The sequence below is a fragment of the Borostomias antarcticus genome (assembly GCF_949987555.1).
Source record: "Borostomias antarcticus genome assembly, chromosome: 3".
In the NCBI taxonomy this organism is placed as follows: domain Eukaryota; kingdom Metazoa; phylum Chordata; class Actinopteri; order Stomiiformes; family Stomiidae; genus Borostomias; species Borostomias antarcticus.
The window spans coordinates 5,828,430-5,841,046 of NC_140236.1; the positions used below are offsets into that span (position 1 = coordinate 5,828,430).

At 45.9% G+C, this 12,617-nt stretch overlaps 1 protein-coding gene across 1 annotated transcript in view; it reads right to left on the reverse strand.

Annotated features, from left to right (window-relative positions):
- The window catches only part of cntn3a.1 (contactin 3a, tandem duplicate 1), a gene marked incomplete at both ends in the record, with an annotated part of 59,121 nt that overhangs the window by 17,179 nt on the left and 29,325 nt on the right, over window positions 1–12,617 (reverse strand). Inside the window, 2 exons of the mRNA XM_084461957.1 lie at window positions 3,787–3,937; window positions 8,815–8,944. Coding sequence (XP_084318083.1) covers window positions 3,787–3,937; window positions 8,815–8,944 — 281 coding nt within the window. The remainder of the gene's footprint in view (window positions 1–3,786; window positions 3,938–8,814; window positions 8,945–12,617) is intronic.

The following is a 12,617-nucleotide window of genomic DNA, read 5'->3' on the forward strand; positions in this document are numbered from 1 at the left end:
AATCCATTAAATGGAGCGAATCCGAAGCATGGGTCGGGTCCATGGGCCGCCCAAACATGGCCGGCCATTCACCTCCATTCATTTTTGGAACCAGGATTACACAAAAACTACCTGACCGAAGGACCTCCCGGGCTCTCCCCCCGCACACCCCCTGGACTGGGGAGAGCCCAGAGTGCATGACACTGCCTCCCGCCGGCTGTGAGCTGAGGGGGGCGCCATAGAGCCGGCCAAATAAAGCCACCCATTCACCTCCAACCATTTCTGGACTAGGATTACACTTAGAACGAAGCCAGCTACCTGTGTGGGGGTGCTAGAGACACAGGGTTAGAACTGGGGTGTGCGGGGGGAGAGCACAGAGTGCACCGCATTGCCTCCCGCCGGCTGTGACCCGAGGGGGGCGCCCCAGAGAGCCAGCCAAATGCATTCACCTCCATTCATTTTTTCCTCCGGCCCAGTGAATCACGAGCCGCCCAAACATGGCCCGGACGGCCATTCACCTCCATTAATTTTTTGGACTAGGATTACACAACAATTACCAGACTGCTTTTCACGAAACTAGGTGGAGAGGTGTAGAATGGGCCAACTTAGAACCCAGTACATTTTGGCGTAGACAGAGCCATGAAATGCTTTCAGGGGCTGAGGTCTGTGCGCTCTAGAAATAATTGTACCGTCTACGGTCACAGTCATACATGATCGGATGGAATAGGTAGATGAAGATCAATTTGATATCCTGCAGATAGATTGCAGATCATAAATTGCCAGATTGGGAACCTTATAATGTCTAGTTGTGTATCCGGGAACTGGAATGAGGAATTGATTAGTGCTGATAAGATATTGTAAGGACAAGCGCTAACAAGAATTCCAATGTACATGTAGCTGTACAGTACTTGTTACAGTATATATAGCAAATAAACATTATATTCTATTCTATTCTATTCTATTCTATTCTATTCTACCTTGTGGAATCAAATCCTTCCTAAGTGGCTGGCTAATCCTCAGGTGTATTGTTGATAATACTGTACTTGGAATCTATTTTTTACATGCAAAGTACTGTACTGTCTACAGTAGCTCTGGGGTGGCAACCTACAGTACAGCAACAATGTAAAAAATGGAGCGCCTTATCTCTCCATACTGTTCATGCTTCCATTAGTGACTCACTGGAACAAAGTGAGTTAGAGGCAAAGTCTGCCTTTAATGGGTTTCAAACACATGTTAGAAGAACACCCGTGGCATTAACTTCTGTTCCACACAAATTAAATCTTTATTCTCAGAAGCAACACCTGTCTCGTCCTCAGGTGCCAGATATCTCAACCCTCCCCCCCCCCCACCCCCATGCCTTAAAACAGCGTTCCTCCACCGGGTCTCACGTCTACTGTGTGGGCTTGCCTGCAGCATCCCCTCCTACGGTGGAGATGGATAACTTGCATCCCCTGCTGTGGTGGGGATGCAGTAGATATCCAGGAAGAACAGCACAGAAGCTGACGAGGCAATTAACATAATTACTCCCAGGTCAAACGAGGGATACGGACTCCTCCCCCTCGACGCATGTCCCGGTAGGCGTGTCGTTTTGTCTCCCGCTCAGAGCTCTGTTTGTGCACAATGGGACGGTATTGAAAGGAAGGCGGCGACAATTGCAATACTAATGCTGCGTGATGTATTGTACACTGTGAACAATGAGCTCACGAGCTCTCTACATATACACTCCCATGGTGCAATAAGGAATACATACTCCGTTGTCACGACGATGATCCGTTGCAGGTGTTTACCTCCTCCTGTCAAGCGGTTTCCTCGACGGCGCAGCTTTTGACAGATAAAATCCCTCCGATCTCTGGGTATTGTCCACAAGGTCCTTATCTAAGCCGGCTGAGACGCTGGGCCAGCCCAGCTGCTACAAAACGTCTGCACGGACCTTTTCATTAGAAGCAACCATTCAAGGGGCCGAACAAAGCCAATATTTGACTGCCTGCCTGTGTGTGTGTGTGTGTGTGTGGGTCTGTGAATCATCACACTACGATTCCCCAGGTTCTCTGGATTACTACTCCACATCTACAAGCTGTCAGTGAAAGGCCGCGTCACTCCGGGACCGAACAGACCTCCTGGACTTCCTGGACCTCCTGCCAGGGCTCAAAACTAGCATTTCCAATCAGTCCTGCCGTATTCATCCAACTCTACCTTAACCAACAGCTACTGTGAACAGAAAACTACTTTGCCCAGGCTGATTAGCATTCCTCTTTTGCTTTCTTGCCCCCACAAAAGCTGGAGTCTAGCTTTGCTCATCAGGCAATGATTGATCATGGCAGCTGGAGGCTCCATCCTCTATAGTACCTCTAGGTCTCAATGCCAGGATCATGTGTTCAGTCCTAACAACCCTCTGGACCGGACCAGCTCTTGAGCAATGAGCTGTTGGATCAACACATCGATCCGTTCGCGCGCCAAGGTCTTGGAATGGCCAATTACCTCATGTAAACACTGGAAACCACTCCCAGACAAAGGTGAATGCTAAGAGAAGTGATGCACTATATGGGAAATAGAAGAGTGTGGACTGCGTACTGGGGGTCTGCCTGGGTCTCTGCAACCTACTGGAGGTCTGCCTGGGTCTCTGCAACCTACTGGGGGTCTGCCTGGGTCTCTGCAACCTACTGGGGGAGGGTACTGTAGTTGCAGAGAGAAGAACCCTGGCCAAACTGCAGGGCAACGTGTCTCACAAGACGCTCCGGTCAGGCAGAGGAGCACCTTCAGCTGCTCAATGCACCCCCTGACTGGCTGGACACTATGGACCTGAGCCACCTTGGAGGGAGGTAAGACACTTTGGGGCAGATGTACTGACGTTCGCGAGCGCAGCGTGAACAGCGCATTGGGCAGTTCGCAGAAAGCGCGCGCTGTGCTTCTTCAGTTTGCGTTGGATGTACAAAACCTGCGCCTCAGTGCCCAATCAGTGCATGTCACCGCCCTCAAACTTTAATGTGCACGGAGAAAATATAACGACTTGCAGTACGCACTCTTGCTTTGACCATAATTAGGCTACCTTTGTGTAACTGACTGCTTTAAATTATGAGGACTGATGTGGTAGGCTATCTATAGGCTGGTCATTGCTGTTGATGGTTTAATGCGATGATCGCATCGGCCATGTACCTTATTTGCAAGTGTACTGATCGTTGTAGGCTATCCCTGGAATCTATTAATTTTCTAAAGCCACTTGTAGAACCGAATGGTGCCTATTGTAATCAGTAAATATCTGCATTGTGAATGCTCAAGTTTTAATCCACATTATAATCTTAATTTAATTTAATTTAAATAATTACCTTAATACATCGGGACATAACTCCATCTGAAACCAATTTATTACTGTACATCTGCCCCTTTGTTTTTGGTGCTCAGACTTTTTTTGGACAGGACAGTTTAGTTCACTTACTATTAATCAACATGGACATTCTCCTTATTTGATTGGACTGTCATCATAGGGATTGCACTCTTGTACAGATACAGACCTCATCTGATACATCCCTTACAAGCCTTTGTTTTGTATATTTTGTGTACTTACTGTTCATGTTTGTGCCTTTTTCTTGTCCTACCTTCTATCTATCGATCGGTCGATCGATCTATCTATCAAGAAATCCAGAAAGTAACACCAAATACTCACAGGTACATGGAGGGACAAAGCCCCACAGCCCAATGCCACACAGCGATGCTCTTGAGTCCTTCCGAAGGTAATCTTACAAAAACGCTGACTCAGTAGGTGGGGGTAGTAGAGCTAAGTGACAGTCCGGTTGTGTAGCTCACACACACCTGTGGCTCTCTCTCAGGGCTTCCTTGCCCCTCCTCCAGGAGATCATCCCGTGCGGGGACATTCTGGGCCTGCACTCGATCAGCACATCTCCCCCCCGTCTGGCCAAAGTCTGCGGCTTCAGCACGTTCTGGGAGAAGTCTGGCGCTATGGCTACAGGAGAGGGAGACAGAGAGAGAGAGAGAGAGAGAGAGAGAGATGTTCAATTTACTGTGAGAAGGTGGAAAGGGGAGAGTTACATTCAATTGCCATAGAGAGGTAGGAGTGAAATTGAAAGAGAGAACCAAGTAAGGGTGAGAGAGAGACAGAGTATCTAGAGAAACATCTGGGTCACTGACAGTTATAGCTGCACTGGGTCGGGGCCGAGCGGAGTAAGAGGAAGAACGAGACAAATGGCAAATATATGAGGGTGTAGGTGTACACATACCAAAACTGGTGCATGCATATGTTTTCCTGTTAACTGCTACAGTTAGGAGATGGAACAAGGTTTGAGGTTGTGACATGGCCACAGCTCTTTTCTGTCCTGGCAACATAGGGAACTGCCCACCAACATCAGGACTGCTCATATTTCACCATAGGCTCAAAACTCACCTCTTCCAAGAAGTACTACCAGGACTGTCCCTCTTAAGCACCTGCTTTTTTAGTTTTACTTTTGCACTTTACCTTAAGCAAAAGATTATACTTTTAGTCACTTGTTTAGAAAGGAGATGCACTTGTTCTGGTGAATAGTAGTACACTAACTTCCTATATTAAATGCAATTATGTAAGTCACTTTGGATAAAAGTTTCAACCAAATGACTAATGTAATGCGAACAGCCAAAGACAATGCCGTTGCTAACTAGACAAATAATGAATCTTAGCTGTGTTGCTGAAAGTTGAAGATTGAGGGTGGATGTCATATTGGTTGAAATTGGTTGTCTAACTACTGTACATACAGTAAGCACACATTTTGTTTGAGCATGATTGGATTTTGATAGAATACTGTGGTAAACCGGAGCCCTCACAACCCAAAATGGCCGCCTGTGCCACAAAGTGGCCGCTAGCTGTGGGACTGCAGTTCCCAGAACCCAACAGGTTGTGGATTAGAGAGCTTAATGAGTACCTGAGCAGATTGCTGAGGCAGGTGTGGACAATCAGCCACGTGCCCTCACCCAAAACTGGAAACCCCAGGCTAGAAGAAGCCTGGGACAAGAGTGAGGCAGCAAGCATGCTGCCTCATGTGTGGATTTTGTTGAGATCTTTCATTTGTAACACTAAGTCACAGTAAGTTTATTAAAGAGACAACCTCTGGCTATTTTCTGCAACTTGCTTCCCTTGTCAGTGTGCCACTGCCATTTTGGCATGTGTGGTCTTCCCTGTCCCCTGGGTTCCCACAATAGAAAAAGGGAAGTGTGCATGAGCTATATGAGGCGGAGGACGAGGAGACAATGACAAATACGAGGGTGTGCTCATGTATTTGCCCAGACCATAATTTAAACCTTTATTTTATATATTTTTAAATCATGTCACAGCACAATGCCTGAGTATGTATTAGCATTTTTATTCAGCATTCCCTTGGGCTTGAACTCGAGCTACCTGCCATGTGAAAAGCCAGATGGTTTCACACTGACAAGCAATCCAGGGTTGCATGTAAGTGTCACAGGTATATGTGGAGGTTTTATCTGTTTCCACAAAATGTTTAAGGCACCACAAGGGGTAAAAAAACTAAATACAGTACAATTAAAGGTACACACTCAACAAGTGGAGAACAAAACAATGTTTTAGCATGTTTATTCTGCATCACCTGGGGCTTGATCTCACAACCAGACACTAAGGGAAGGTCATGTTCTTGTTTGAGCCAAGTGAGAAGCTGGCAATTTGACCTAAAAATGTATCAATGTCACAGCTAGACATTTACACCATAGGAATCCTGCATGAACATATTAGGACTACATACTGTGATGGGAATGAGTTGTGGGACTGAGCATGGATTAGCTGATTGGATTTGACACAGGTGGCACTGATTGAAATAAGATGGAGTCAGATGGAGCGATGCAAACAAAAGAAACAGTAACAGCTACAAATTAAATAGTAAAAAAAAAAAAAATCATGTCCCATTACAGTGGAGTTTGCATTAGCATTTTTATTCTGCATCCCCCTGGGCTTTAACTCCTTGAGCTACCTGCCATGTGAGAAACCATTGATGGTTTCACACTGACTTAAACATCACAATCACAGGGGTTGTATGTCCTGTAAATGTCACAGATGCATGTAACATGAAGGTTTCAGCAGTTTCCACAAAATGTTTGTTAAAATAAAGGCACCACGAGTGGCAAAAAAACAAACCAAAGACTGAACAATTAAACCAAGGTACACACTCAACAAGTGGAGAACAAAAGACAAAGCTTACAAGCTTACAGATTTACAAGTTGGCACAGGGCAACACCAAGGACAACGCATAGCTACAGCAAATAATGAAGACAAAGAACAAGAGGGGAGCTACATGTAGGCTATTCATGGGTTTCAAATGTAGTCCTAGACCTGCCATATAGGGCTTGGGAAAATGTAGTCCCAGACACAACCATCTTGTTTCTACACAGGTGTATCTATTTTGTCTGATTGGCTCTACTGCATAGAACCCTATGCAATCAGACAAATAGATACACCTGTGTAGAAACAAGATGGTCGTATCTGGGACTACATTTTCCCAAACCCTATAGGACCAACACAGGTGTTTCAATTTATCTGATTGGCTCTACTGCATAGAATCCTATGCAGTAGAACTAATTCATTCATTTTAAACACCTGTGTTGGTCCCCAACATGGCAGGTCTAGGACTACATTTGAAACCCATGAATATACAGAGACTAACAAGACAGGTGGAAACCAATCAAACAATCAGTGGCACAGGTGTCCTCAATCAGAGTAAATTTAGCCAGTTGTAGTCCTAGCGTCCGCTATTGGGGCGGGGTTGCCAACAACAGCGTCTCTGATTGGTGGAGACATTGCTGTTGCACTATAGGATTGTGGGTAATGTTTTTTTTCCTGTATGAACAGCAGTAGTTTGAGGGGACAGACCTCAAAACACTGTAAAAAAGACCGTTTTTGAGATAAAATTCTGAAAATGTTCACACTACATCTAGCATTAGGGTTGGGCGATGTGTACTCAAATATGACATCACGATGTGTACATTGGGATGGACAATGACATCGTCCTATTGTGGTTTTAAAAATAAAAGCCTAATCCTATAAAATAGCCTACTGATTTTGATTATTTTATAGGCCTATTTACATATGCATTTACACTGTATTCTTTGTCTTTTGATTAAGGTACACAAAGCTACCTTTTAATTACAAAACGATAACCGAAAATACATTTTGATCCACTGTGGGCTAAATTTTTGATATTTCAAAAATCTGTGAGGATAGTTTGTGGAGGACAGTCTGAAAATTAAGTGTAGCAGTTGGGGTGTCAATTGACCACAAAATGTGGGAGGAGTAGGGTTTGATGTTTTTTTGAAAAACAGAGTGAGGGACTTCATAACTCCTGCCAGCTCAAAGCATATGGAACTTTCTGCTCACTTGGGCCTACAGATTGATGGTGGTTGCAAAGTGATAGGATGTATGGCTGATTTGTTATGATTTATTTTAAGTTTTAAACTTTAGACGGTTGCTGTAGCGCCACCATCAGGACTATTGGCCCCCAATGCCAGTTGAGGACTTCTGGCATAGGGCTGGACTTCTGGCATAGGGCTGGATGAGGCTGCCTGGCCCCTAATTAGATAAGTGAGCTCACACATCCCCAGATGCCACGCACACACACACACACACACACACACAAAGAGCTGCAGATACTCCTGCCACAGACATCCTCTGACTGTCTTTAAAAAGACATCCGTTCAAGGGGAGGCTAGATGCTTAGTTTTCCGACGCCTTCCAGTTCTCCTTGATGGGACATAATACATCAAGCATTCAGCCATGGGGAGCCCCCCAAAAAAGTGTTGGTGTAAAATGAGGAGGAGGCCTTGTAGCCATTCCTTTAGGCTTTAATTACCAACACTCCATCGTGTTGAGCTGTTTAGCATGCACAGCCGTGGAGCAGAATGCTCTTCAAAGCCAACACGCAGGCGAGCTCGGGTGACGGGGGCTGGGAACACGCCTGGCAATTATTCGCTGACACCATGTGCTACGGAAGGGAAAAAAGACCAGATAAAACGTCACCGCTTCCTTTAATACCTACAGGACAACAAATAGCGCTGTTCAATCTGCCCAAGGTTCCCCTGGCCTGAAGAGTAATAAAGATTGTGTTCCCTATGCTACTGCGAAAGAAAAACGTGACACGGTAAGACTCTAAGGAACCAGGCCTTTTGGTGTGTCATGACTATGACACATCCTATGCACGGTGTAAAATTAGACGCTTCCTGGATTATGATGACAAGGTTCCAGAAGGTTCTAAAATTGGTCCCTGTGTAATTTCTGAACACATGGCCCGACCAAGAAAGCCTCAGGGTCCTGGTGTTGGTGTAGCAATGACTACTAGGCTACAATGAGTACACAGACAATGTTCATTGTCGAGGCACATGGTGAAGAAAAAAACTCCAACTATGGTATGAAAAGACACAGGAAAATAGCATTATACTGTAGCTCTTACTAGGGCTGGGTTCAAAAAATCGATTCATCGATTCTGAATCAAATTATTCAGAATCGATTCATGAATCCCAAAATCAATCTTTTATTTAATGAATGAATGAATAAATGAAGGAATGAATAGTTCCTTCATTCATTCATTCATTCATTCAATGATTCATTCATTCATTCATTTTTGGAAATCAGTATCGATACCCAGCCCTAATATTGATGTGTTGCATAAATTGGCAGTCATGTAATTAAGGTTACAGCTAAAAAAAAACTAACAGGTTTTAGTAACACTAACCGAATCGATATTGAATCGAATCGAATCGAATTGAATCGTGATAATCGATTCTGAACCTTGTGAATCGGAATCGAATCGATTCTTGAAATTCGAGTCGATACCCAGCCCTAACTCTTACCTATGACCCTCAGCTCTGCGTTGGTGAACACTCGGCCATGCTTGTTCTCAGCCACACACTGGTACATGCCGATGTCCGCCAGCTTCAGGCTGCTGATTGTCAGGACCCCGTTGTTCACCTGGACCCGGTTCTGGAACAACAGAAGCATCTGGTTCACCATTGGACCTCCAGGGAAGGAGCAGTCCAGTCACGGTTAAATCAAAGTGATATACATACAGCACTGTAGTGTCTGAAAGAAAGTCACCTGAGAGGGAATGGAGCATCCAAATAAAATAGTTTACAGTACTCAAGTGCTACAGTACCTCATATAAAAAAAGAACATTACAGTATGTGCTTTTAAGGGTGTAATTAGCATGGTTACCTGGGCATTGCTCATCCATCTAAGTACTGCTAATGTGTTCTCACGGGGGGATCTATTTCAAGTTTTAGCCACACTTCTCCTCTCCTCAGGGGGGTTGATAATTGAAACAACTAATTTTCCGGGGTCCTTATAAGCCAGAGGAGAACTGTTCTAGCCCCCCTCGGCTAACAAAGCCCTAGAACCTTAACCAATTATAGCCTGAGAAGAACGAATACTCTCTGTGGAATTCACCACGGAACATAATAGACTGTGCAACATTTGTGCATTCTTGTAAATATTGTTTCATCCAATGTGATTCTTAAAGTGGTTATGCATTGCCGAGTTGTGAACAGACTAGTCTAGAACAGCCAGACCTATCTCCACACTTTGTTTACGCCATGGCAGCGCTGGAGAAAGATCTAGATGGACTCATTACCTTTCGGGGATAGGGAGAAAAAAAAACGCTGTATTTCTTCAAACCAATCACAATCGTCTTCGGCGGAGCTGTGGATAAGTTGTAGTCCGGGAGGATCTCCCATCGCCACTGACTGGCCGACCCCAGGAATCGGCGCCACTGATCGGGCAGTCATAAACGAATGACAAGGCTTATCCTTAAACCTACATCCGCTGAGTCATTCTATGAACAGACATCCTCCCCCCCCCACACACACACACTTACCCCTCCTGTGTTCTGCTCTCTTTGACCTTTACAAGGAATGACACTGCTTTCTATCCCTCTTTTACAGTTGTGTCAATGGAAGTCTTGCTGCTCCCATTGTCCTCGCCCTCGATCTGGTCCGCTGAGTGCAGGGCGGCCTATAGAAAGCCAGTCCTGGGGGGTCTCCCGGCCGCCTGTCTGCTGTCTGACAGTATTACCTCAGCGCCACTGGAGAGGTCAAGCACTGTCCCTCAACATCAGCGAGTGACCCTGCTGAGATGCTTCAAACACAGCCCTGGCTGAGGTCTACAGTACTTACAGTAGAGTGCCTACTTAAAGTGCAGACTTGAGAGAGAAAGAGAGTGAGCAGGGTGTGTGTGTGTGTGTGTGTGTGTGTGTGTGTGAGTGAGAGTTAGTGTGAGTTAGTGAGAGTAAGAGAGTGAGAGATGAGACGAGAGTCAGCAAGGGGTGTGTGTGTGTGTGTGTGTGTGTGTGTGTGTGTGTGTGTGTGTGTGTGTGTGAGTTAGTGAGAGAGAGAGAGATGAGACGAGACTCAGCAAGGGGTGTGTGTGTGTGTGTGTGTGTGTGCGTGTGTGTGTGTGTGAGGAGACAGAGAGAGAGAGAGAGAGAGAGAGAGAGAGAGAGAGAGAGAGAGAGGTGTTTGTGTGTGTGTGTGTGTGTGTGTGTGTGTGTGTGTGTGAATGTGTGTGTGTGTGAATGTGTGTCCAGACACAGGGCAATGGAGTGTATAGTTAGGTTACACACTGCCATGGCCCCAGATGGATGAACGGCAGAACTGTGTTAGTGGCTTGACTCTCTGCCATTTAGTGCCCAGCGCCTACTTAGAGAAGCCCCAGAGCAGAGTCTGGGTCAGCCTGTGGCTCCCCCTGACACAGTAGACAAATGGTGGCATATGTCTGCTTTATGGGCATCATTAATTATGCATGACTCTCCTCTGATATCAGCACTATTTCACTGTGATAGAAGACGACGACATTTGGGTACCTTCTGCTGCCATCAAGAGGATGTTAATTACCTCACCTCCCAATTTGGATACCTATAGGGGGCCACATGGTGTCCTTGATAAGATAAAGCACCCCTGCAGTAAGTCGTTTAATGACCGCGGAGGTCGTTGGTAAAAAAATAAAAAATAAAAAAATAAAAAGAGGCCCCCACAATACGCTCTCAAGAATTTTGATAAGGCGGGTTAGAGCGGAAAATACGAGTGAGTGAGGAGGGGTCCTTGTTTCACCCAGGTGACATTTTGAATGGAAAGCCCTACTCGATGCCACTCACCTCCTTTGGTGTTGGCCCTAAATCAGGAGAGAGAGATGGCGAGAGGATGAGAGAGAACGAGGCAGAAGACAGTGAGAGGATGAGAGAGAGAGGCAGAAGACAGTGAGAGGATGAGAGAGAGAGAGGCAGAAGACAGTGAGAGGATGAGAGAGAGAGAGGCAGAAGACAGTGAGAGGATGAGAGAGAGAGGCAGAAGACAGTGAGAGGATGAGAGAGAGAGAGGCAGAAGACAGTGAGAGGATGAGAGAGAGAGAGGCAGAAGACAGTGAGAGGATGAGATATAGGCAGAAGACAGTGAGAGGATGAGAGAGAGAGGCAGAAGACAGTGAGAGGATGAGAGAGAGAGGCAGAAGACAGTGAGAGGATGAGAGAGAGAGGCAGAAGACAGTGAGAGGATGAGTGAGAGAGGCAGAAGACAGTGAGAGGATGAGAGAGAGAGAGGCAGAAGACAGTGAGAGGATGAGAGAGAGAGGCAGAAGACAGTGAGAGGATGAGAGAGAGAGGCAGAAGACAGTGAGAGGATGAGATATAGGCAGAAGACAGTGAGAGGATGAGAGAGAGAGGCAGAAGACAGTGAGAGGATGAGAGAGAGAGGCAGAAGACAGTGAGAGGATGAGAGAGAGAGGCAGAAGACAGTGAGAGGATGAGTGAGAGAGGCAGAAGACAGTGAGAGGATGAGAGAGAGAGAGGCAGAAGACAGTGAGAGGATGAGAGAGAGAGGCAGAAGACAGTGAGAGGATGAGATATAGGCAGAAGACAGTGAGAGGATGAGAGAGAGAGGCAGAAGACAGTGAGAGGATGAGAGAGAGAGGCAGAAGACAGTGAGAGGATGAGTGAGAGAGGCAGAAGACAGTGAGAGGATGAGAGAGAGAGAGGCAGAAGACAGTGAGCGGATGAGAGAGAGAGAGGCAGAAGACAGTGAGAGGATGAGAGAGCGGTGGAATAGATCCATTGTAATGAGGAATAACAAATGGCCTCCGTCCACCTACCTACCATTCTCCTCTCTCTCTACATCACTGACCTTTGGGTTGGGAAATTGATTAAATGTTGCCAGCGTTGACGGTGGCATTTGGGAAATGGTAACGGCCTGCCTCATTAACACAGCCACGTGACTGGGAGGTGTGTTACCTTGCTACCCTCTCCACAGATATTTACAATACAATGTCATTCAAAAATCAATGTTGAATGAGGTGTTGGGAGCACCTGGTGTATTTACAAGTGTCTGATGCGGTCAGGGATGTGTGTGTGTGTGTGTGTGTGTGTGTGTGTGTGTGTGTGTGTGTGTGTGTGTGTGTGTGTGTGTGTGTGTGTGTGTGTATGTATGTGCATACATGCATGCGTGTGCGTGTGTGTGTGTGTGTGTGCATGGCGGGAATGACCTGTGGATGACCCCACCAAACTGACCCAGAGACAGACTCCACATATTTCATTTAGATTTGAATAAAAGTGCCAAAAAAGCTTTCCCAGTAAAGCTCACCAACTTACTCTACTTCAGGAGATATACTTATC